General features: G+C 54.0%; 1 protein-coding gene across 2 annotated transcripts in view; it reads left to right on the forward strand.

Annotated features, from left to right (window-relative positions):
* Nucleotides 1-24992, forward strand: part of ATP2B4 (ATPase plasma membrane Ca2+ transporting 4) — a 96938-nt gene that overhangs the window by 40665 nt on the left and 31281 nt on the right. Inside the window, exons 2-7 of one of the 2 annotated variants that reach the window (XM_065403992.1) lie at nt 5621-6202; nt 16727-16924; nt 19528-19785; nt 20490-20615; nt 21347-21472; nt 24676-24711. In XM_065403992.1, coding sequence (XP_065260064.1) covers nt 6007-6202; nt 16727-16924; nt 19528-19785; nt 20490-20615; nt 21347-21472; nt 24676-24711 — 940 coding nt within the window. In that variant the 5' untranslated portion in view covers nt 5621-6006. Of the gene's footprint in view, nt 1-5620; nt 6203-16726; nt 16925-19527; nt 19786-20489; nt 20616-21346; nt 21496-22045; nt 22065-24675; nt 24712-24992 lie in introns of those variants that run through there. The other variant, XM_065403993.1, reaches the window with a different exon arrangement.

Raw genomic sequence — 24992 nt, forward strand, 5'->3', positions numbered from 1 at the left:
TAGCCCTGGAGATCTGGATTTAAAGCTTGCTTATCCTGGTGAATTCAAGGGAGTTGTTTACATTCACTTTCCAGGGTGACTCTGGCTCATCACAAGGCAGCACAGTTGGCTGTTTCTGCTCAGCAGGTGTCCCAGGACTGGAATAGCAGGGAACTGGAGCCAAGAGGCACTGGCATGGCTGGACAGGGTGGTGCAGGGGGAGACACAAGAAGGCAATAGCAGAGGGGAGCAGCAGGTCGGGAGTGAGGCGCGTCGGCAGAACTGTATAGAGGAAGCCCAGGGCAGGAATAGCAGAAAGGAGGGGATTGCTGGTCATGGGAGGCATGCTGGTGGCGCTGATGCAGAGGGTGGAGATGGATCCCTTTTCCCTAGAACTCTCCACTTGTGGCTATTGCAAAACGATGATGGTGGATTCATCAGAAGCCAGACTCTGAGTCTCACCCAACCCCCAGAGCTCTGAGACAGTTGAATTCCCAGGTCTCAGTCCTGTCCAGCTCAGGGACCCACTGGTTGAAGAACCATCTCTTGATGGACCCACCCCTAATCCTACCTGAATCGGGGGACAAATGTGCTAGGAGCCCTCTGATACCAATTAAGAAGACTCACCTGTTGGGGACTTTCTCCACTTCCTTTGGGCTATTGAAGGGTCAGTTGGGGAACAGAATCCCTGCCCCTCTTGTCCACCCCCTGCTTCACATGACCTATACTAGGTGGAAGGATGTAGCCTTGTGCAGTGGCTTTGTCCTTGTGCAGTGGCGTCTCTGCACTTGGCTGCCAGCAGCTGAGTGTTCGGGCTGTTTGCAGCTGCCTTCTGGTCTTCCCCACTGCCTTTCCCTCCCGTTGTCGCTCTCCACCTCACTCTCCCTTCCGAGGAAGGGACCCTAGGAAAGAACAGCTTCCCCCTTGGTGCCTAGAGGCTCTGGAAACTAATTAGGAGAGTTAGGGACAGTCGGCTGAATAATGCCGGAGTCATTAGATGCTTGTTAGAGCGCTGCTGTTGGAGCAGCTTTACTCGGGCTTTCCTCCTTCTCTCCTTGGCCACGGTGGGGCTGGAAGGAGATTCAGGAGGGTCACCCCACCCCATGGGGTTCTTTCTGTCCCTGGCAGGGGCTCTGGGGCCATTTGTCTGGCTCCACAGAGCACCCTGAGCATGTACATTTAGTAGTTTCCAGCTTTAATATTTAACACCCGAGAGGGGACTGGCTGGATTGGGCCTTTGACATGTAAGTTGCCTGGAATGACATGGCTAGATGGGTGTTACCTTAGTGTCCCCTGATTTGCTGTCTGCATGGTTGGGGCAAACATACTGTGGGGTTCTTCCCACTCCCCCCATTAGGGTGAACCTGGCATACGTAAGAGTGTCACCGGGGCAGTGTGAAGCTGTAGACCTCATGGGTCAAAGTGTGCCCAGGCTGAGCTTGCACCTGGACTCCCAGATGAGGGGGTGGCGGTCCTTAAAGGAGACTGAAAACTGCTTTTGATCCATCCCGGCTACACCCAGATGCACAGTGGGAGCGTATTTCCTGGGCATGCCCCGGGTCTGTCCTTCCTAGCGAAGAGTCCCGGCTGAGCTCAGGGCCCCAGTGTTGCAGGCACGGTACATGCACCTCGTCCCTGTCCTGGAGAGCTTGCAGTCAAAGTAGAGCTGACAAGATTTTTTTTTTGGGGGGGGGAGAGAAACAGGACTTGCCTAAGGTCACCCAGCAGGTCTGTGGCGGAGCCAGGTCTCCTGACTCCCAGTTCGGTGCCCTACCCTCTAGGACCACAGTTCCACTCCACTGGGCAGCAATGCAGAGTAGAGCCGTGGGAGTGTAAGTGGACTCTTTCCTCCCCCGGGAGTCTGGTTTGTTTTTTTTCTCTTCTCCTCTCTTCTCTTCTCTCCCCCCCTCCCCCACCACCACCACCACCTGCCAAGAGGAATCCCTGGCACTCCAGTTCAGAGGAGGAAGGGAATCTGGGGAGATAATGATAGGTGCTCTGCAGGCTCCTCCAGGGGTAATTTTGAATCCTGCAATTCCAGGATTAATTAGCTGCCTTTCTCTTAACCTCTTAGCTCTTTTCAGAAGATGTTATTTGCTATGAAAGGGAAAAAATAGGAAAAATAATCCCCCCCTACCCCAACACGCTATTAATCAGCAGGGGTCTGTTTAATTGGATCTGCCATCGGGTACCTCCTCCCGCAGGGAGCTTTAACGCCCTTAAATGATAGATGAGTAACGGCTCCACTAGAGAGGCTCCTGCATGCCTGTGTGGGGTGGGGGATGGCAAAGCAACTAGATGGATGGACAGATGCGCTTTCTTCTATAGCACCAAGCCATGACCTAGAGTTGCTCCCCTCATCCCATACCAATGACCTACTGCAGGCCTTAATAATAATAATAATATATGGAGCTATACCTATCTCATAGAGCTGGAAGGGACCTTGAGTCCAGCCCCCTGCCTTCACTAGTAGGACCAAGTACTGATTTTTGCCCTAGATCCCTAAGTGGCCCCCTCAAGGATTGAACTCACAACCCTGTGTTTAGCAGGCCAATGCTCAAACCATTGAGCTATCCCTCCCCCCAAAGGCTTCCTTAAGGGGTCTCTTGTTTTAAGGCTGGGGGGAGGCAGACTCTATATCCCTGAGGTCGGCCTACTTTTTTAAGGGGGACCCTGAAAAGTAGTAATGGCCTATTAGAGTTCCTTCCCCTAAACAAGCAATTTGTTGGTCATCTATGTGTGTCCAGGGCCCAGCACAGTGGGGCTGTGGTCCCTGATTCATGGTAGCACCTAGAGTCCCCGGTCAGGGATCAGAGCCCTGTTCTGGGCACTGTTCAGGCAGGGATCACCAAGCCCATCCCTGCCTCAAAGAATCTACAATCAAAAGCCTAGATTCCGCAAGCTGTTCTGCTTGGCTGGACCCCCATGGGCACTGAGATCCACCCGCATGGGACAGTGTGCGGGATTGGGACCTTGGCTTATAAAAAGATTCAAAAGGAGGATGAACAAACAGGAGGAGGTGTGGTAGCAGTGAAAGGAGCAGGGGTTTCCTGGAAGACAGTAGCTACAGCTCCCCACTTTCCCCATGTGCTGCTTGGGTCTGCTCTGGGTGTCTTGCTCAGCCTGGGTGTTTGTGACACTAACTTAGCTGGCTGGCTTCCCTTTCTGTCTCTGTCTCTGGTTCTCCTGCACTAACATGATGCTGCCTGTGTTTCTGGGAATGCCCCAGGGTGACCCTGTTCTCACAAAGGCATCTCTTGAAGACACTTCTGCCCCTGTCATACCTGACATCTGTAGCAACTCTTAAAATTCCCTTCAGAGGCTAAATTTGCGGGCACACAGACAGCATCTGTCAGGTTCTCTGCCCCAAGTGAGGAGAGCGTTTCTCTCCTGCTCTATTGCATGCTGATTCCATATCTTTAGCCACCAGCCCAGAGTCTTCTCTTATCCTGTTTCCTTATCGCTAATCTCCACAGCCCAGTCTGTCCCTGTCTTCCCTGCAAGTAGCTGAATTATGCTGGGGGATGGGTGGAGTCATGACAACACCCCACTCCCTGGCCTAGCGGGATGGTTTTTCTGAGAATGCAGCTTGGATCATGTGCGTCTTTGCCTCAGGGGGTTGGTTCCATGGGATCTCTGCCATCCTATTGCTTATGGAGGGAGTTGGCGCATCAGAGAGACTGAGACTTTCCATGTTGCGTTCAGAGAGAAGGAAGGGGATGGGGTGAACAATTCCAACAGTGGACAGTTCCTAGCAGCATACCCTACCCTAGTCCCTCCTTCCCAATTTGCCCATCTACATCCTTGTGCTTCTAGTGCGCCCCCCCCCCCCTTAAGTAGAGTGTTATCTAATTGTGTTGCATTCATGCCCAAAGGCCCCATACAAATGCATAGGAAGAGCCTCTGCCCCTGCCCCTCAGAGCTTACAGTTTAAGAAACCGGGTGCGTCAAAGGACTGTGGTAGGTAGGCTGCTGTGAGCTTCCTGGTCTCCCCAGTCCCGCTTCAGGACAGATGCAACCCTGAAGAAATCCCAAATGGCAGTTGAGATAAGCCTGTGCTGTGCATGCATTTTCAGGGTCCGTGAAATTGAGCAGACTGCAGTCCTGAGTCCAAGCACTAAAGAAGGCACAGGTGCTCTTGGACTGTGGGTGGAGAAAGCCCCCTCTAGCAATCTGGGGAGGGGGACACCCTCAAGCGTTCAATCCCCTGACCCCTTCCTTGCCAGCTGCTTCTGCTCTTGGAGACTGCAGGGAAAGCCTGGGGCCCCCAAATGTTTGGAATCCAACTGGTGTATGATGTTCCGTCCCAGCATTTCCCTAGAACTGTTGCAGGTGAGTGGCGTTTAGCTGACCAATACTAGAGCCAGGGGGAAGGAGGACTTCCTCCTCCTGAATGAGGAGGAGAAGAAACTGAAGTGGATTTCTCTGCCCATCTGGAATGGGCTCTTGAATCCTCCCCAGTTTTAATATTTCAGGCTCCCTCCCCCTTCCTGCTTCCCACTGAGACTTGCTCTGGAATTCTCCCTTCCATGCAGGATACAGCTGGTGCTGACTCTAACTCAGCTGTCATCTGCACGTGGGGCTTCATTGCTGAATAAGTCATAGTATTTCTCTCCTCCTCATTGCCCCATTCTAGGTAATGGTAATAGAGCTAGTAATCCTTGTACAGATGGGGAAAGTCAGGCAAAGACGCCAAAGGGATGAAGTCTAAAAATCTGTCTGTATTTAAATGTTTGGGGTTGTTTTACCCATGTTAACTGACAATCCACTCAATAACTTAAAAACAAAAGGCCTTTTAAGCTCCAATTTATTTGTCCACATTTATGTTTGTTTATGTCTTTAGCTGTGTCTCCCTTCCAGACAGGAGAAATCAGTGGAGTCATTTTCACATTTTATGTATAGTCCATTTCACAGCCAGATTCTCAGGGCGTCCCTGGCATTGCAGAGGGGTGTGTAAGAGACAGCTGTTTTCCACTGGAAGTCTTTGTTTTTAAAACCAATGAATGGAAATATTTCTCTTCCTCTCTGCTTTGGGCCAGACAGCTGTGGATGGAGCAGAGCGTCACCTGGGTCCTCTTCCTGCCCCTGACTCAACTGGCAAGTCACTTATCCTGGGAGCCCTCAATCTTCCCTGCTGGGTAGTTCGGCCAGTGATGCTGATGCACTTTGAAACGCTTTGAGATCGAGAGATGAAGGACCAGATCCTCAGCTAGCATTTAGCAGCATAGTTTTGTTGAGGTCAGCGGAGCTTAGATTTTAAGCTCCTGGGGGTGAAGACTGTCTTGTTCTGTATTTGTACAGCACCTAGCGCCATGGGGTCGTGGACCATGAAAGGCTCCTACGCTTCCCAGTAATACAAATAATAGACCCATTTCTGCTAGCTAACAGTCCAACTTGAAAAGGACTGTACTAGTGCTAAACTGGGCATGCCCCTTTAAGATCCTGCCCTAAAACAGGGTAGAGGTGGGATTAGAACCTGGGGGTTCCTGGCTCCATTGCTTATTCCTAGACCTTGCTGCCTCCCAATATTTCTTGCATAGGTGCGTCCCTAGCACCGTGGCTCTCGGTCCCCCGTTCCATGGCACGTGCGTCTCGGCTCTCTTGCTAATGATGATATTTTTGTTTTAAATCTGTCTTGCAGCTCCTGTTGCCGCTGGTATCCAGGGAACCTTCCTCCTTCTCCAAGAGATACACACTGGTTGTTGCTAAGGTCGCTTCCACGGTAACATGCACATCCTGTTTACACCTTTATCTGGAGAAGTTGGGCTCAGCTAGTCACGCCAGCTTCACCTGGGAAGCTGTAGAAGGAAGCACCCGCTTCCCCACTTCTGGCACCTCCGCTAGGATTCTCCTCTCTGTCAAGGCCCCACCATCCAGTCCTCTCCGGGGCCGTGGAGCTAAGGCGGCTGCTGGGAGCTGCCAAGGACCGTCTGTGTCCCCTGCGGGACATTCAGGGGAGGGAGGTGAACAAATAGGAGCCAGCGTTTTTCCGCTCTCGTCTGTTGCAACTCGCGCTGTTTTGGCAACATGACGAACAACGCTGCTGACCACCATCCTGGGAATTCGGTCACCGAGGGCAGCCATGAAGGGGATTTCGGCTGCTCTCTGGTCGATCTGCGGACCCTCATGGAGCTTCGGAGCGGCGAGGCTGTCGCAAGGATAAATGACACGTACGGGGGTGTGCAGAACATCTGCAAGAGGCTGAAGACGTCGCCGGTAGAAGGTAAGGGGCTGGGCTGGCCCAGGCAGGTTAGCAGAGAGGGACTGAAACGGGAGCGGTTTCTCCCAAGCTCCCGTGTGCTCTGGAGGATCAGAGGGAAACTGTTCCTGGTTTTGCCTGTTATTGGTCAGTGATGGGTTAGAATATGCAGTCTTGTTAGGCCTAAGCCTGCAAATTGGAGGCCACAGGCCTATGCTCCCCATGTAGTTGCGAGGCTCAGTAGTTGTGAGCATCCATCAGATTATGGTAAGTACCTAAGTGGCCCAATCCGAGATCGGGGCCCCATTGTGTTGGGTGCTGGCCGTACACCAAGTGAGAGACAGTCCCTGCCCCAAAGAGTTTACAGTCTAACTAGACACTACAGCCCAAAGAAGTAGTAGTATCCCCATTTTGCAGCTGGAGGGGACTGAGGCACAGAGATTAAATGACTGATTTGGGAGTAGAGCCCAGATCTCAAGAGTTCCAGCCTTAATCACAAGACTATCCAGTCACATTCTCCCTGCAGCTTCCTGCTCCCTTCTTTTTGCCAGGTCCCCAAAGTGGGATGCAGACTCCAAACCTGAGGGACTGGACGAAGGGTTGAGTAGTTCAGGGAGCGTTAAAAGCTGTGGGATTCCTTTCCGCAGCTGGCCTGGTGCCCGTGAGCTTTGCGCCACCGTTTCTCCCGGTCAATAATTGATGGCGCTAACAGCGGGATAACGCTGGGGCAGCTTGGGATAGTGGTGAAGGAAAGTTTAAAAGGTAGGTTAGGAACTCGGCAGCCAAGTCCAGCTACCAGCCAGACAGCTGTGACTCTAGCTGAGCTTGTCACATGTCCTTGCAAAGCTCACACACTAGTGTCCTGAACAACTGTGTATGTAACCAACTGTTCCCCAGAGGCAGACACTTACAGGGGATGCTTCTAATTTGGACACACCCACTCACCAATTCTCCAGGCTCCTAAAAGGGCCTCATAAGGTCTACATGTAAAACCAAGGAACCCTTGGGTGGGAAGCCATGCTGACCAGGTTGCTGCCTGAGCCCCCCCAGAACACTTCCCAATAGAAATGTGGTCCTTGCAGTGTTAGAAAGTAATGCTGGGGGGCTGATGATGATTCTAGTCGGCCTCACAGGCCAGGCTTGTGTTTACTGGAGCATTGCACTCCATAATTTATTTTTATTTCCCTAGCCCCAAACACTTTTGAGGACTCTGCAATCTAGGCTTGCAGGAGGTAGGATCACTTCAATGCATGCTGGGTAGCTGGTGGCCCTAGCAGAGAAAAGGGAGGAAAAGACAAGGAAAGTGCCTTTTTAACACCAATGAAGTGTGTTGGACAAGGATTCCTAGGAGGGGAGCTAATGCTAAAGCGGTAGGGACTGGGCTGGCTGAATAGGCTTGGCCATTGCCTACGGTACGTAGAGGGGATCGGCGCAGATGGCAGCTGCATTAGCAAGGGCAAGACTCCAAAATCAGGCGTTTTTTCTTCGCTTTGAGAACTTGTTATTCTTAGCTCCTTCATGTTGTGGTGTAAGTGCTGGATTAGCATATTTCACAGCTGTGCCTGGGAACGGGAAGGTGTGGTGGGGAGAAGGGAAGACAACACAAGATGTAATGGGGGGAGGAGGGATGGGGACATCCTGTTTGGAAATGCCAAATTCAGATCACAAAAGAATGTTTCCCACGCCAAGCGGTGTGTGCACATGCATGGTGGGGTGGGAGGTTACACCTCAGATGCTGCGCTGTGCTCTTATTTCTGTTTGCAGGGAAGAGAGCTGAAAGGCAGCTGTCCTAATTCCCCGTCTCTTTGCCTGTTGACTCTCCCTTGTTTCCAGACCTGCATGTCCCTCCATCCCACGCAGCCCCAGTGTTGCTCTCACTTGGGTTTATTTCCATCCATCGCCCAGCGCCGAGGTTACAGTGAAGGCTGGAGTGCTGCATCCCGCCGAGTTCCCTGCTTTTTCCTGTGATCCTCCCACGTGGCCCCTTTTTCTGTTGTCTCACTTTTGGATCTTGACAGGTTGAGAAATTTTGTTCATCATTGTTGCCTGTGACAGAAGATGTTGAGGTGATCGATGGCCCTGATGCAAGAGGCATGTCCTCAGGGCTGGGGAAGACAGCATAGCCAGCAGCATGGTAGACTGTAATGATGTCATTTTCCTCTGCATCCCAGTAAACCTCATGCGTGCATTCCATGAGAGAGCCTGTGCACAGCTTGATTCATCCAGATAATGTCACCACAGTGACTGGCTAGGGAAACAACCAGCAGGTCAGAGAGCCTGCAGGCCCAGGGTAAATAGCCCAGCATGATAGATTTAGTAGATGGCAATGCTCTCTGCACAGAGAAGTACAGCCCTGGGGGAAGGGAATGGACTCCCCTCACTGGCAGCTTAGTGAAGCCAGCGTTTTCAAGAGTTGCTGCTGATTTGGGGGAACCTCAGTACTTGAGAGCCCAGCCTGAGATGCTGATTCAGGAGGTGCTGAGCACCCACAGTGCCAGTTGAAGTTGATGGGAGCTGCAGGTGCTCACACCTGTGAAAATCCAGCCCGAGGTGTCATGCTGGCTCCTGAATGTAGGTTGAGATGGATTCCTAATGGGACCTCCAGCATGGCTGGGGATCAGTATCCATCTGTCTGTTAAAGTGTAAGTCTCTGCCCCAAAGAGCTCTCTTCTGGGTTTGTACAGCACCTAGCACCATGGGGTCTAGTTCGTGACTGGGGTCTTAGGTGCTACTGCAGTATAAACCATTAATAATGGGGGAGCACAGAGTGTTTTGGGGTTTTTTTAAAACTCCGCCTATGGAGTGTCATTACCCCTCCCCCCCACCCCCCAGTTACTGGGGCTACTGCCTAGATCTAGCAGTTTTAAGTAGATACAGGCTAACCAGTGTTCAGGACCCACCTCCATTAGGCAGTCCCTTTTATTAAGTGGTCCATAAAGCAACCCCATGGTTCGCCTGCTGAGTGCAAAGAGGTGGTGGTGGTTAATGTGGTGTGTTTATGGCAGTGACACCCAAAGGCCCCAGTCAGCAATGGGCCCCACCCTGCTAGATACTGCACAAACTGAGGGGAAGTCGTGGGTGGTCTGTGACTCATTTGTCCTGGCCATTGGTGGTTGTGTCAGATGGGTTCCTCTGACCGTACACGTTCAGCCCAGCTCTGTGGAGTCCCGTACCCCATGCCTGTGCAAGCTCCAGATTAGAGCTTGGAGGGAAGCTTGAACTTGCTTCCCAGGAGCCAAGACCCTTTGCATGTTGGTCAAGTTCAGTTCCATGCTCTGCAGCTGGCCCCTGTTTTTGTCCTGGGCTGAGCCAAAGCTTTGGTTCCAAACAGCCCACCCTTGAACCTTCTGTCCCCCACAGCTTGGGCCCATCTCTGGTATCAGCAAGCCGCAGGGATGAGGCCAGGTTCGACCGCAGTTAGACATGCTGGCCACTTCTGGGCCAAATCTTCTCTGAATCTTTATTCCGCCCATTGTTTTTCATTTCTTGCGGCAGCCCCTGTGCTTCTGACTTTTGCTGGGATCAGAAGAGCGTAATGACTGAGAGGCTGTTCTTGGATCCTTGCAGGCCAGAGAGAATCTGGCCTGGAATAGCAGGGGGAGCAGCAGATCAGGACTGAGCTGCAGCAGCAAGAGTGGGGTTGGGGTCTCAGGACCAGATAGCCCAGAGAGCCGCAGGTGAGGATGGAAGTTCAGTGACAGAGCTGTATGGAAGCCCTAGGATTAACACGGAAACATCCTCTTAAGTTGAGAGGAAGCTACAGAATCTATTTTGCCGATACAGTTTGTCCCCTGGGACCTTCTGCCTTGACGTATAAAATATAGGAGCCCTCTGTGGGCAACTTCTAGTACTGCTGAATTCCGGCTTGGCTGCCCGGGAATGTACACGTCCAGGGTGTCTCACTCCCTGCACTACGTCTCCTGCTCTTCCCTGCATTGCAACAGAAGGTGCTTTTGGGCAGGGACAACGTCCGTGTGTGCTAAATCTTGTCTACAAATTGTTAGCGGCAAAGGCCATATTCGCATCTCGAGGCATCTACGGCCAAGTCCAGTCTCCCTAAATGTTGAATCGTGGGGTTCAGCAAGAGGGTGTTCACCAGTGAGACTCTCCTAGGGTGTCCAGATTGCCCGGGTCAATACTAGGGTGCTTTATTCGGCACTAGAGTCCAGCTCCTGTCCCCACTCTATGAACCCCATCTCAGGAGGACAGCTGAGCGTTGAGGGTTCTTCACACACAGCCTACGCTGCTCTCTATTAGAATCGTCGCATTTTGAAGCTTGAGCTTCATGGCTCAGAATGACCCCTGCTCAAGAGCTCACTGCTAGGTTTGTGTATCCCAAAGCATTTCATGACTTCTTGGGCCAGGTGGATATTTAAAGAGGCCCTGATGGACTGTGTGGTTGGGAGCTAGAGAACCAGAGGGTCTGTCTACCCAGCAACCTCCATGAAAGATCCCCCTGTACAGTCATAACAGCTCTCTTCTCTGCCACAAGGGACACTGGCAGGGGAATCATTTTGTTCTGCACTGTGGAGCGTAGTTTGGCTGTGTCTGTGCCATGCGGGGGCCGCCTCCTGCTAAGTCATCTCTGCAAACTGGCCCCTCTGTTTAAGCCAAGCAGGGCTCTGGCCAGCTCTTGCTCGTGGTGGGACCTGAGTCAACCACCCGGTGACTGTCAGGGGATGTGGAGGAGATGGCGCATTGGTGCCAGGAGGGGAGGGTAAGGAGGTCCCCGCTGCCAGGCGACGAAGAATGTCCCCCTGCGGCAATGAATGGATTTCTCCTGAGCTCCTAGCTGCTTCAGTCCTCTGCCCCTTTGGGTGTTATCTCATAGGCATGTAGACTACTGTCCCTCTGTTCCTCAGCTGGCCAACTGCTGTGGCATTAACCCTCTGCTCTGAGTTTGGAGCAAGGCTGGTTTGTGGTGGAGAGGGAGGTGGGGTGGGAAAGGGAGCTGTACGCGGCAGCTGTTGCTCTAAGCAAAGGCTTGTTCTGTGAGTCAGTTTGACGGGAGTCTCTCTCTCGCTTTCCTATCTACCCTGGGGGATGAGAGTGTCAGCAAATCCAGCCTTGGCTCACTCGTTGGCAATAACCGCACCAGAGTCCCCTTTTCCTCCCCTGGCCCGCTCTCTCCCTCCTCCGGCCTGCAGAGGTAGCGTGCAGAGTCCAGCCCATAATCAGGGATCCCTGGGCCCAAGGCTGGCTTAGCCAGCCAGTCACCTCGCACCAGCGTCCGTAGCGGAGGCAAATCTTCCCGCTGGCAATACAAAATAAAAGAACCCAGTGGGGCATGGGGAATAGCAGAGGCAAGTCATGAGAGAGACCTTTCCAGTGCTCAAGGACTGCAGCAGCAAGAGCACAGGGAGGGGTAAAGAGCCAGGGCCGGGCACCTGACTTGTTTTTCTGTGTGTGTGAACGAACCTGGAGAAGGAGAGCCACATCCAGTCAGGAGAAGAGTGGAAAGGGGATGCTGCATCCTGGGGGAGAGAGATTGCTGTTTGGGTCCCCCTCCGGAGTAGTCTCAGTGCCCTTTTACTCCTGCCAGAGGCCATGTCTACACTAGAGCCCTCTACTGGTATAGGTACATTGGTATGCTATACCGGCAAAGCACTCCTAGCGTGCATGCAGCTATCCCAGCGTAGCTGTGCCTTGTTTCGGTGTAGCAACCACCCCTGTGAACAAAACAAGATACCCCGGTGAAAGAGCCGCTTTGCCAATATAGCTGCACCTACGCTAAGGGCTTCTGCCAGCACAGCTTTGCCAGTCGGGGGTCACACGTCTTCACACCGCTGGCCGGCAGATCTATGGTGGCTAGAGTCCACTGGCTCCTCAGGCCTCTAACCCATTCCCCTGTCACACCCAACACCTAGCCATGATTGGCTGCCCCTAATCCTTGCCTTCCTCCCTGACAATGAGATGATGGCCACAGTTAACTTGATGCACGAAGTGGCAGGTGGGTTATTTTTGAACCTCTTCTCTCCCTCTTTGTAACTCCTCACCCCCCCCCCCCATTAACCCTTTCTTTCCTTTACTTCCTACTTTAACCTGCAAACATCCTGGGGATTGCGATGGCCTATAAGAGTCTATCACTTTTTTTAATCTATAATTGTTCTTGTGTCTAGAGATCCCTGCTGAGATCAGGGCCTCATTGTGCTCGGTGCTGTGTGTACAGGGTAAGAGATGGAAAATAAACGGCCGTTGGATGCCTAACCCTTTTTAGGGGCTTTTGAAAAATCGAACCCTAACAGACGTTCCCAAGGTTGCATGTGGCATCTGCAATAGAGCAGGGAGTTGAGCTCTGATATTCTAAACCCCTGGCCAGTGCCTTAATCCCAAGACTAGCCTTCCTCCTCCACATCCCAGAGTCTTACACAATTCCAGCAATGGCACCATAATAAACTTGGGAGCTCGCAGAGTGCTGCACCCCTGGAATGTCAGAGGGGGCTGTGGAGATCTCGGATGGTTTGGCTAATTTCAGGACAGCAGGTGACCCTGTCACTGGCTCATCATGGCACGGATGCTCCCATTTTCCTGTGGGCCCCCAACTCCAGTCACTCGGAGGCTCTACTTTCCCCCAGGACTGTGGTGAATTGGTCCCCTTTGGAAGGGGAAAGGGTGTGACAGTGCCTGCTGGCAGGAGGAGGACTAGTGGAATGAGATTAGAGGGTGACTGTGAAGAAAAGAATATTGAAAGTGGGGGAGAAGGAACAGGGCAGAGCAAGAGGGTGGGGATGGCTTGTGAGGAGACGGGCGGCTGGCGTGTATGTGTGAGCAGCAAGTTCCCTGCCAGGCCAGGGGCTAAGCAGTTAAGGTGAATGGGGGGGGGGGAGGGGGGAGTCTGCACTGACTGGATTCTGGGCTGGCACAGCCTGTGGCGGTCACCTGCTGTGGCCCAAAGGGGGGCTGCTTGAGGGTAGAGGGAGAGCAGATCCGCTGGCATGGGCATAAGGGGGAGACAAACCTGACCCATGGTCCATGTTTGTGCTAGCAGTTGAGGGGAACAGTTATGGGAACTTGCGGAGTGGGGACTCTGGGACATGGGGGGGCTCTCTGCCTCTGGCATGCAGCTGGGTCTGGGGAGGGGGCAGCAGCCCTGGGCTGTAAGGCGCGCGCTCGCTCGCTCTCGCTCTCTCTCCCCCTGTGGCAGAGAGTCTGTGTGTTTGAGGAGTGGGGATGGCAGGCAGCAGGCCCAGGTGGGGCAGGTGCAGGGCTGAGTTGTGGGGTGGCAGAGCAGAATATAGGGTGTGGGGGCCCAGCCTGTGAGGCTGTGGGGGGACAGGTGCAGGGCTGAGTTGTGGGGTGCATTCTGTCACTCTGGTACAGAGCCAGTGTACAAGTGGGGCTGTGAGGCTCAGCCCCCTCCCTATGGCACAGAGCTGGGTGTGCCGGTGGGGCTGCAGCTGTCCTTGTTCTCTGACTCCATGTGCCTGGCATTCCTCCCTTCCCCCACGTGCTGGGAAGCGTGCGCTCATCCTCCCCTCCCAGTCCCTGGGCCATGACACCGCATGAGTCAAACCACCCCATTATTTTCCGTCCGGTCCAGAGACTTTGGGTGGGGCTCGTTCCCAGGCAGGCTTGTAGGGACACCCGGGCTGACTTCACTGACCGGCTTTCCTCTCCCTGGATCCTGCCGCCACGCGCCTCCGTCTCCCTTCGGACTGCGTGGTGCCAGCCAGCCTGTGATGGGAGGGGGGCCTTGTCTACCCTCCGCTCTCCACACCTCCTGCCTCTGCCAGGGCTGCTCCTTCCCTGGCCCCCCTGATCTCCTGCAGGTGGCTGCAGCTGGGTAGAAGGGGAGGATTTTGTTCTCCTCCTCTCCCCAGTGGAAGCACCTGGGGCTCAGCCGGCTCAAGGAGGGGAAAACCCCCTCAAGTGACAGGGAAGTCAGTCTCCAGCTAGAGGGTCTGGCAGGGTTTCCAGGCTGCCCCAGCCCTAGCCCACATGTGGAGGGGAGAGACAGTCCAAGTGGCTACAGTTCAGAGCACAGCTCCGAGTCTGACCTCCCCTGCCTGGTGCATCTCGGGAGTTGGCAGGAACCTGGCTGGGGCACCCTTAAGGTGGAAAATGCAGGGCTCTGAGTTTTTTAAGGTGGAGCTGGTGAGAAGGCAGGGTGTTATTGATAGATTTCATTTAAGTCCACCCCAATGTAATGCTGGTTACCCAGCCCCCAGGAGACAATTCTTGTGTGTCGCAACAGGGCAGAGATGGCTTTGTGGTGAAGGCACTGGACTGGGGCTTGAGGACTGGGCTCAACTCCTAGTTATGCCCCAGACTTTTCTGTGTGACCTTGGGCAAGTCACATCCCCTCTCTGGGCCTCAGTTCCACATCTGTAAAAGCGGGGGAGGGGTTAACGCCCAGATATGGAACTGGGGCCCAGAGAGGGATGCGACTTGCCTCACTGCCCAGCTGAGGGTACACCCATTAATGGCTGGAGCGGAGGGGACCATGTGCTCCAGTGACGGGCCGCGTGAGCACCTTGATCTATAAGCAGTGGTGCGTGGCCAGCTGGGCCTTGACCATGGGTGTTGGGGGCAGCCCCAGGGATCTGACTGTCTCTCGTTAACCCTTCTCTCCCCCACCCCCACCCCCCATGGCCAAAAAAATACATGTGGCAAAGGGGGCGAGAGGGAGAGGTTTCATTGTGATGGACTTGCGCCAGTATAAGACTGGTGGAAGCAGCAGCTGGGCTCTGGAGGTCTCTCCCCAAGCCCATGTCTTCCCTACAGCATCAGCCCAGCAATGTCTCCCTGCCAATGGGGCTGAATTTACAGATCCAGCCCTGGCATGAATGGAAGCACCCATTGCTGTCCCTATCTGTGCAGCTCTCTGCACTGACTCTCCTCCCCTTGATTTCCCTCCCATGTCACAGCCCTTTTCTGGAGTCCTGGAGGGGGGGACTGCAGGTGGAAGGGATGGGGAGGGCCCCCCACTTGATCTGGCCCAGGGCCCCACAAACCCCTAATCTGCCTCTGCCAGCTTCCCAGAGTTGGAAAAACCCTAGGACGTCCTGGAAGAACTGGGTGTAGTTGATTGTGCGAGGCTGGGGAAATCAGGAGTGATGCCTTGGATTCTCTGCCACCTTGCCTGGGAGCTGGATGCAGCACAGATCTGGTTGTCTGAGGCTTTGTGGGTGGTACCTGCTGCCCACATGCTAGGCAGAAGACTGATTTCTCCTGAAGGCCTGGGGCTGAAGAGAGCTCTGGCAGCCGCTGCCTCTCCTGTGAGCGGGAGGGAGATACTGAAGCAGGCAGCTCTGATTCCACACCCGTTATAAATGCCAGATTCACAGCTAATTTGATGCAACGTGTAAACAAGCCAGTGAGCACCAGCTGGCATTCATTGGCACATGAGAGGTTTGCTAGGTGGCAGCTGTGTTGGAAAGGTGGCGAGAATCGCTACCTTTGGTTTGTTGATCCGAGTTAGTGTGTCCCTTGTTCCCTCTGGCTCTCGCCCCTCTTTGTATGGTACCTGGTCCCAGCTGAACGTCTACACTTGAAAGACCCACCCGTGCCACTGCGTCTGAGCCCAAATCCGGTGGTAGCCATGTAGACATTGGGGCTCAGGCTGGAGCCCGGGCTCTGAAACTCTCCCCCTTGCTGGGTTACAGAGCCTGGGCTCCAGCCCGATCCTGAACGTCTACACTGTCTTTAGCCCTGCAGCCCAGTCCCCGTGACCCTGTCAATTGCCCCGAGCTCTGACACTCAGCACTGCGGGTGTTTCTCCACAGTGTAGACATACTTGTAGGGACACCCCAGCTCACGTGTGTCCAGTTTGCCTTATTCTTGTCCAGTTTGTCCAGTTTGCCTTATTCTTTCCCGTCCCTTTGCTGACCAGTCACACACCTTCCCTAGCAGGCTGATCTGGGTTGGTGGGGGAACCCCAACTGGGAACCAGAGTAAAGCTACCCACTGTTCTCATGACCCACTCCACCCACTGACGGGTCCCTGGCCCAGTGTCGGGGGTAATTGAGAGTGTAGCGGGGGCTCCCAGGTTTCAGTCTTGCTGCATCATTCAAGGGAAATCACCCAGTTGGGCTCACTTGTCTCCGAGGGCAGCTCTGGCACTTGTAACCTCAATGCAAATCAGTGCCGTTTGGTATGGGTGGAGGAAGCTTGCCAGCTTCTGTGCTGGAGCCTGATCTCTCCAGGGCCTGAGCGCCCTCTGCTGTTGTCTGCTGTGGAGGCCCAGCCAGAAAAGCACATGCATGGGAGTAACCGAGAATAAGTAGTAGTGCGGTCTAGTGGATGGGTATTAGGAGACCTGAGTGACTTTGGACAAGACACTGCCCTGCTCAGTGCCTCAGTTTCCCCTCCCACCATCTATCTGTTTTATCCGTGTAGGTTGTGAGCTCTCTGGGACAGGGTCTGTCTGTACAGCGCCTGACACAATGGGGCCCTGATTTTGGCTCTGCTGTGATCTAAATAACACTGAAGGGAGTGCTAGAAAACGAAGGTACCCAGGGATATCTGAGGATGATGTGTCAGCTGCAGAGATGGGGGTGGCAGGGTGACATTCCTCTCCTCACCTCTTCTTCTTGCCTTCCTCTCCAGGCTTATCTGGGAACCCAGCAGATCTGGAAAAGCGGAGGCAGGTCTTTGGCCAGAACTTCATCCCGCCCAAAAAGTCCAAGACCTTCCTGCAGTTAGTCTGGGAGGCGCTTCAGGATGTCACGCTGATCATCTTGGAAATCGCAGCCATAATCTCCCTGGGCCTATCGTTCTATCACCCCCCAGGCGGTGACAGCGAATGTGAGTGCCGCACGGCTTGGGGGGAGAGGGGGGAGGGGCAGTGTCTCCTGGAACGTTCGCTCAGAACTGGTACGGAAGGGGTTGGTCTTGCCAGGAGCTGCACCATCATATCTCCTGGGCTGTATCATCTGTGTTCTGGAAAAGGGTCTCTGGTCGCTGCTTTAGGCTTCCTCTTTAGGATCAATCCTCCGCTGGTGTGACCCTGGAGTTCCACCAGCTTCAGTGGCGCTATCTGGATTTGCACTGGCTGGGGATTTGGCCCAGTGCCTTCAATGGAACTCTGTGGCTTTGCACCAGTTGGGGATCTGGGGCCTCATTTTCCCCCTGCCCCCCTCCTGCCCCGGCACACATGCTACCTGATTGACTAGTAAGCAGAGTTTCCCTAGCTGAGTTCCCTAACATACAGCTGACATCACTGTGTTTTCCTGCCTGTTTCCTCACCAGCACACCCCTCCCACTGTACAGCTAGATGCTACAGTGCAGAAAATGCTACCATCCATGAACTGATCCAAAGCCCATTGAAGCTAATGGAAAGAGTCCCATTAACCTCGAATGGGCTTTGGGTCAGGCCCATAGACAAAAAGGGTTCGTTCCTATGTCCTGACCACATTCCATCTCTGTTAATTCTCTGCCCCTGGCAGTTTCAGGGAGATACAGGATTCACTTACTGCAACACCGTTTAGAACAGGGCCCTGTTAAACACCTTTGAGGCACCACCTCAGAAGCGGCTGCATCTGAAGGATGGGGGAGTCAGGATTCCTGTTAATAGTGTATTGGAGAGTGCTTTGGGATTGTTCGGGCTTAAAAGGCGCTATACAGAAAGATATGAGAGCCACCTTCCGCGTGCCTCTAGTCCCTGCAAGGAGAAGTCAGTGGCACGATCCTGGCACTAAGGGATGCTGTGGGCTGGACGTGAGACCCTAGGCTGTGGTGTGGGGGGGTTGGAAGCCAGTACTTCCCTCCAAGCTAGAAAATGGAGCTGAGTTTTCATCCTTTGGAACCATTCAGTAGAGGAGAGGAAACTGCAGCATGTCTCGTACCCTGTGCATCTCCGCATCAGCTTATGGATCGAAATGAATCACAACTCTAAACACAAGGAAGCCAGGCATGCTTGGCGGATGGGCTGAGACAGGCAGGGGGGAGAAATTCTGCTCTTGGCCTGAGATAGCAAAATAATCCCAATTGGAGACCCCAAGAGAAAAACAGCTCCCTGACCAGGGGCGACAGGCTGAAGAGAGGAGATGAAGGGCAGAGGGGCGGTTTGAGTGACATGCTGATCGGGGCTTGGTCTACACCCCTGGTGTGCGGGTAGCTAGATAAATGGAGGCAGGCCTTCACTGGTGTGACGGCAGCATGCAGGGTCCCAGCTGGTCGAAGTGCTGCCTTTTCTATGGCCCCATCTGACTCCCATCCAGCTCAGTGGGAGTCATTCCATTGCCTCAGATAGGAGTTGGAGCAGGCCCCTTGCAGCCAATACCTGATGCTTCAGAGGAAGGTGAGTCCCCAACCTGTGATCCTGGCTGTGCAGTGCTGTATGCCTAGAACAAGGGAGGAAGGTTCTCAGGACCTGTCATGTATCCATACGTGTGTGTGTGTGTGTGTGTGTGTGTGTGTGTAAGCTCTATCTGCCACCAAGATACGAAGCACTCACCTATGTGTTTATTAGTAGGCTTAGAAATACCTGAGTGATGGTCTGTATAGCCTAACCATACCAGATCCCTGTGCACATACATAAACCATAGCTAAAATAAAAGCACCCCCATCCCCTGAACCTCCTCATCCTAGCGCATGATCATTTACATTTTGTGTTTGTGCACTGGTGGTCATCCTGCTGTGTGCTCAGCCCCTGGGATACCTACCATGAAGCAGGCTATACGGGGTCGATCGTAGCTGTCATGAGAGAGAGACACGTTTCCCACAGGCTGATCTCATGTCAGAGTGTATAATCTAGCACATGTCATCCAGGGATCTGAGTCCTTTGCCAGAGGCATAATCAAGACTTCGCAATGTCCCTGTTAGGTGGGCTGAGAGGTGTGGTCTGACCACGTGACTTAATTCCAGCTCTGATGGGGTGCCCCTTTGTGGTTTTGGAGGTGGCTGGGCAAGGCACTTCACTTCTCTGAGCCTCTGTAAATCGGGACCTTAATCTGTGAGGATTAATTGGTTAAGGGTTGCAAAGTTCTCTGCAAGGGCCCAGTGATGGGGCTTGCTTAGTTTTTATTGGCTGCTGTTTTGTTTCTTAGATGGTGGCTCTTTGAAGTATCAAATTGGGATAACAATTGAGGAAAGCGAGACCAAAGATGGTGACTCATTCCCAAAGTCACACCTAGAGAGGGCATGTCAGAACTGTGAAAAGAACCCTGGTGTCCTGATTCCCAGGCTCCTGCTCTGTTAGCCCGGCCTCAGAAATGGCTGGATGGGCAGTGTGCCCATAGGGGAAGGGGGAGACCAGAGGGAGTGACTTGTGGGAGAAAGGGACAGGAGGCATCTGTGTCTATGTGGGCCTTTCAGGCCCTTTGCTGTGCAACACGCTGATAGATGCACCGAGATCTCCTTTACGTGACTGAATCTTCCTCTTCTCTGTGCTTCCTGCCGCCCGGCAGTGTGCGGCCAAGCAGCGGCGGGCGCGGAGGACGAGGGGGAGGCGCAGGCTGGCTGGATCGAGGGGGCAGCCATTCTCTTCTCGGTGATCATTGTGGTGCTGGTGACGGCCTTCAACGACTGGAGCAAGGAGAAGCAGTTCCGGGGCCTCCAGAGCCGGATCGAGCAGGAGCAGAAGTTCACGGTCATCCGCAAGGGGCAGGTGATCCAGATCCCTGTGGCCGAGATTGTGGTGGGGGACATCGCGCAGATCAAATACGGTGAGTGGTGGGAGGGGAGCCGGCCCACAGAGAGTTGACCTGGTCAATTCAGGCACTCCTACCCCCTCCTGTGCCTGTCTCGCACCTTGCCCCTTCCCTCCTTGAGTTGGCTCAGTCATGGAGCTGCCCACAGTAGAAACTCAGCCCCGGCTGCCCCCACTTGTCCCAGCATGCCTCAGGCCTGACCTTATAGGGGCTGGTGTCCGTGGAGGATAATGTCGCTAGCTCCACTCTCCCTGCCAACTTTCACCCTGGGCTCCTCACGCACAGAGGCAGCGGTTGGTGCTAAGCTGAGCTCTGTGAAGTGCCTCGTGCTGTAGCCACTTCCCCAGCGGGGACTCTCACCAAATTGCTTTTGCTCAGGGTCATGCTTTCATTGCACTGAAGAAAAATGTTTCTCCAGTCAGCCATCTTCTCCCCCCGCGTCCCTTTGCTGTCCATCACCCACCACTGGGAGTTCGTCTCCACAGCTACGCTGTAAGGAGTGATTTGGACAGGCAGCATGGTGCTTCCTCGTGTGGTTTTGGTTTGTTTTCCCCCCTCACCGTTGTGCCACAGCTTATCCATGCCTTGGGATTCTGGGTAATCTCCCTGGCATCAGGAATTCTTCAGGCCTTGCCTCCCCAGCCGCAGACTGAGAAAAGGGCAGGATGAGCTTTGTGTCGGGCACAGACTGGCCTGTAACGTGTTCCCTCCTCTCTCAGGTGATCTGCTGCCCTCGGATGGGATCCTGATCCAAGGCAATGATCTGAAGATCGATGAGAGCTCTCTGACTGGGGAGTCGGACCACGTCAAGAAATCAGTGGATAAAGACCCCATGCTGCTTTCCGGTGAGGCCACCAGACGTGACCTGTGACCTAAGCCCTCCGCGCTAGGGCTGGAAACCCCAGCCAGCTGCCCAGCCTCTGGCTGCTTTGGGGTTCGGCAGGATTCTTGTTCAGACGACCCAGTGCTGGTACCCTCCCAATGCCGGCACAAGTTAGACCAGGTTCTGCGTGCCCATCCCTGGAGCATGGGCAGCAGGAGATGGCTAGATCCCTTCTGCCCATTTGTGGTCCTGGCACAGCATAGAGTGGCCCCTCAGCTACTGAACAGACCAAGAATGGTTTGTGGATGACCAGCCTTGGAGGGCGAATCCCCTTCCAGAGCAGGGGCAGCAGCAGAACAAGCTTCTGTTGCCCATTGCTCCCTGCCAGTGTGCTTCACCCCTGTCCTGGAGGGGTTTCTGTAGTGTGGAGGCATGCAGCTACTATGTGGGTTGGGGCCAGTATAAGAATCTAGCTAGACTGACCGTTGTGATGGCGATGCCTGTCCCATGGGAACCTGGAATGAGATCCACTTAACTTAAAACGAGGCTCTGAGCAGCCGTCATTCAAGCAATAACTTTGGGTCTCGGTTGACCTGGGCCAGATTTGAACTGGTGACCCAGAAGCAACAGGCTCTGTACCCCATCCCCCTGAGTCAGATAGTTTCTCGTGTTAAAATAGGAAGTTGACTGTTAACGTCGTCTCTTCCTGGCTCATGTTTTCCCTTCCCCTCGGTGCTTCATTCCCCTGGCCAGGTACCCATGTGATGGAGGGCTCCGGACGGATGTTAGTCACAGCTGTGGGCATCAACTCGCAAACTGGAATCATCTTCACTCTTCTGGGCGTGGGAGATGGGGAGGAGGAGAAGAAGGTGAAGAAAGGTAAGGAGATCTCTGGGAGCCCAGCTCTTTCCTTCTGGGATGCAGTGAGCTGTGTCCATGGCTGACAGCTGAAGGGGAACACGCAGGCCCGTTTAGTGTGAGTGACTGAGCTGGGCCTGTCAAGCCTTAGGAGATGAAACTGGGGGAATCCCACTGCTGCAACCATCCGGTCATGATGCAGCGAACGCAGGGAGCACGCAGCATGAGAAGGCCCCTTCCATGCTTGGGCACCTCGGGAGCTTGTGGGAGCAGGGCTTCAGAGGCAGAAAGGGCGTGGCTCTGGAGTTGCTATCAGAGCTGGCTTTGGCAAGGAGGCTGTTGATGGGGTTACTATTGCTCCAGCCCCATGGCGGGAGGTGACTGATAGCTGAAATGATCCATGTCCTTCAGACAGTCCAGCACCCGAGGGCTTCACCAGCAGCTTCTTTCTTTCTCTCTCCATTTGTTTTCTCTCTCTTTTTCATCCAAAGACATACTCCCCAGCCCCAAGGGTTGACCTGGCAGTGTGGGGGTGGGGAAGGACGGCTAGGAGGACTTGCTTTGCTCCGCAGTCTTGACATCCTCAGATGGTAGGAGTTTGTGCAGGGAAAGGGTCACTCCTGGCTCTCTGACTTCGGTGGGTGGGGAAGTGCTCCTTCAGACCCCCCCTCCCAACATCGCATTAGGCTATTGCGAACCTTGAACCCATTCCCATCCCAGCCACCCATTTTCCCCAGGAAAATGCTGTGGGGCCTTGCGGTTAGAGGGTTCAGCCCTTTGCTCTGTCCACTCACTGGCTCCAGGTCACTCATAAGCCCCTTGCAGTGGTATGAGCTACAGCGCTAGGCTGATCCCCATGCTGCTGTCTGAATCCCTGGTGTTCTGAAGGCCGACTGCACTCTTGGGGGGAGCCTGTGTGTGTGTGTGAGATGCAGTGTGTGCCCACAGGGTCGGGGAGGGGGGCACATCTTGTCAGGCTGCGTCGCTCACCTACGCAGCACCGACTGTGCCAGAATCCAAACACCGCCCTGCCACCACTCCGATGTCTTGCTGCTTATTCCACCCACTCTGCCCCGATCCCTACCGATCACAGCTGGCTCAGAACTGTGGAGCCTCCTTTCTGGAGCTCCGAGATGATCCAGCCACTCCCCACTCGCTTTGGGGTTTACAGGGTGCTCGAAAGAGCTCGGAGCTCATTTGGGGGCGGGGGGCTTGCGATGCAGCGTCGTGGCATGATGGCCTTCGCGGCAGCATGTCTCCATGCAGGCAATTCATAGCCCTGCCAAGCTGATTGGGCCAAGACTTGGCTTTGGGCACATAGGCAAAGCATCACAGTGCTTTGGGGGAGCCCAATCTTCGGAGCTCGGGTCTATGGGGAGAGTGGCAGGGCTCCCACATAGACAGTCTAAAACTCCTCCCACTCCCCACCTTCTGATTATTTATTTTGTATTGTTTGTCCTGCCTCAGGACAAGTGACTCTGCTGGCCAATGGCTAGAGGAGGCTGGGCACAAAATGGGGCTGGAGGGTTGAGCTGGAAGAGAAGCCTGTGGGTGCATCGTGCCCTTGTACTTACATCGCAATCTGCCAGGCAATGACGCTCGAGCCCCCTGGGCTTTGCCGCCAAACAGAAACCAGACAGGGAGTCAGATCCTCAGCTGGTGTAAATCAGTTTAGGTCTATGGGAGTCCATGGATCAACACCAATGTACACTAGCTAAGGATTCCAGCTTCTGAAAGTGTGTCTGGTGTTTCCTTGCTCCCTGGTAGAGGCCAGGGTGTAAGTGGCAGAAGGTATGTGGCTTATCAAAGCAGCCCAGTGCTCCCTCGCGCGCAGTCCACAGAACAGGCTTTTGTGCTCTCGATCCACTTTGGCAAACCATCCGGGGATTAGTAAAAGGGACCGGATGATGGGCTCTCCGCCGTCTCCCCTACAGAATGGCTGCTAATGGACAGTGCTTGTCAGAAGGATTAAGGAGGACAAGGCAGAGTGAGTGGAGAGGCAGCCGTTCATCTCCCCTCCCGCTAGCCAGACAATCCTGTATCTCTCATCTCCAGAGAATCGCTCCTCTTGCTCAGGGAGTAGTCTTCTGTCTCGCTTTTGAAGCTGTTCCTTCTGTCTCAGGAAGTTGCGCCCAACTTCTTATTTATTCTGCTTCCTGAATGTCGCTTGGCATTTCCCCTGTCCCCGGGCTGTAGCGTTTGCTGACCGTGCTTGACATCCGGTGCTGTCCCCAGATGTTGAAAGCAGGGGATGGGTGGACCGAGGGTGTTGTCTCTCGGGGCCCATTTCTCTCCATATCACTGGGCGGGGGGTTGTCTGGATAAATAGTCCAACTTTAGACCCACCAGGCAAAGCCCCTCCGTCCTGCAATGCAGATTTGTTCCCAACAGCTCTTGGCTTCTTGTTACTGTTTGTATCACAGTAATACCCAGGGACCGTAGTCCTAGTCAGGGTCCCATTGTGCTCGGAGTTGTGCATTCACAAAACAGACAATTCCTGCCCCAAAGAGCTTCCAAACTAAGTCTAAGACTGTTTCATTGTTACTTGTATTGTGGTAATCCAGATGGGTTGTCTGAGCTGGAGCAGTTTTTAGACGAACAGGAACTACGGGCTTGATGCAGAAATCAGCATGTGGATCTCTGGCCGGCGTTCTGCAGTTCCAATGATCACAATGCAGGTCCCAGCTGAGATCAGGTTCCCTTTGTATTAGGTGCTGTACAAACACATAGACAACCCCACTCATGACAAGCTCATACACTAAAGAGATGAGACCACAGGTGGAAGAAGTGAAGTAGTATTTTCTCCATTTCAGATTGGAAATTGAGGCACAGGGAGATGGAAGTGACTTGCCCAAGGTGTCACGGAGTCTGTGGCAGAGCAGGGAGCTGAGCCCAGAGCTCCTGAATCCGACCCCAGTGCCTTACCCACGAGACCAGCTTTCCTCTGGCAGAGACTTCCCCTGCCCTGTGGCTAAATGCTCTTTCCAGCAGCAGGGAGAGGAGGGTTGAGACCTGGCAGGAGAAATCCCCATTGGCTTTTATGGGTGGGCGGCACCTTTGATCTCCTGAGTCCTGACCAGTTACACGGAGCCCAGCAGCTGTGTGGGATTCCTGCTGTGTGAGTGCCAGTGTAGAGAGCACCCAGAGTGTGTCCTGCCGGCAGGGACGTTAATGTCGAGAACCGTGTGCTCAGCACTCCACCCTTTTTCTCTTTGTCTGAACAGGTAAAAAAGCAGGAGCCCCTGAAAATCGCAACAAAGGTAACCAGCCTCTCCATCCTTTGAACCAGCACCACACTAACTACCAAGCATTCCTCCTTCCTTCTTCCCATGAGTCTGTGCTCTTCGCCGCTGCAGCGGGAATCTCGCCTTGTTGTCCCAGAAGAGGGTGTAACAGTCCCCACAGTGCTAACCTCCACGCTTCCTTTACCCCGACCCCCAACCATCCCGTCCAACTAGGGGCCAGCCTCAAACCCCAGGTCTGTGCTGCTGGAGTTGCAGCGCCCTCTGCTGTCAGCCTAGGGTTCTGATGGCAGGGGGTT

The sequence above is a fragment of the Emys orbicularis genome, chromosome 4 (genome assembly GCF_028017835.1).
Source record: "Emys orbicularis isolate rEmyOrb1 chromosome 4, rEmyOrb1.hap1, whole genome shotgun sequence".
Lineage (NCBI taxonomy): Eukaryota > Metazoa > Chordata > Testudines > Emydidae > Emys > Emys orbicularis.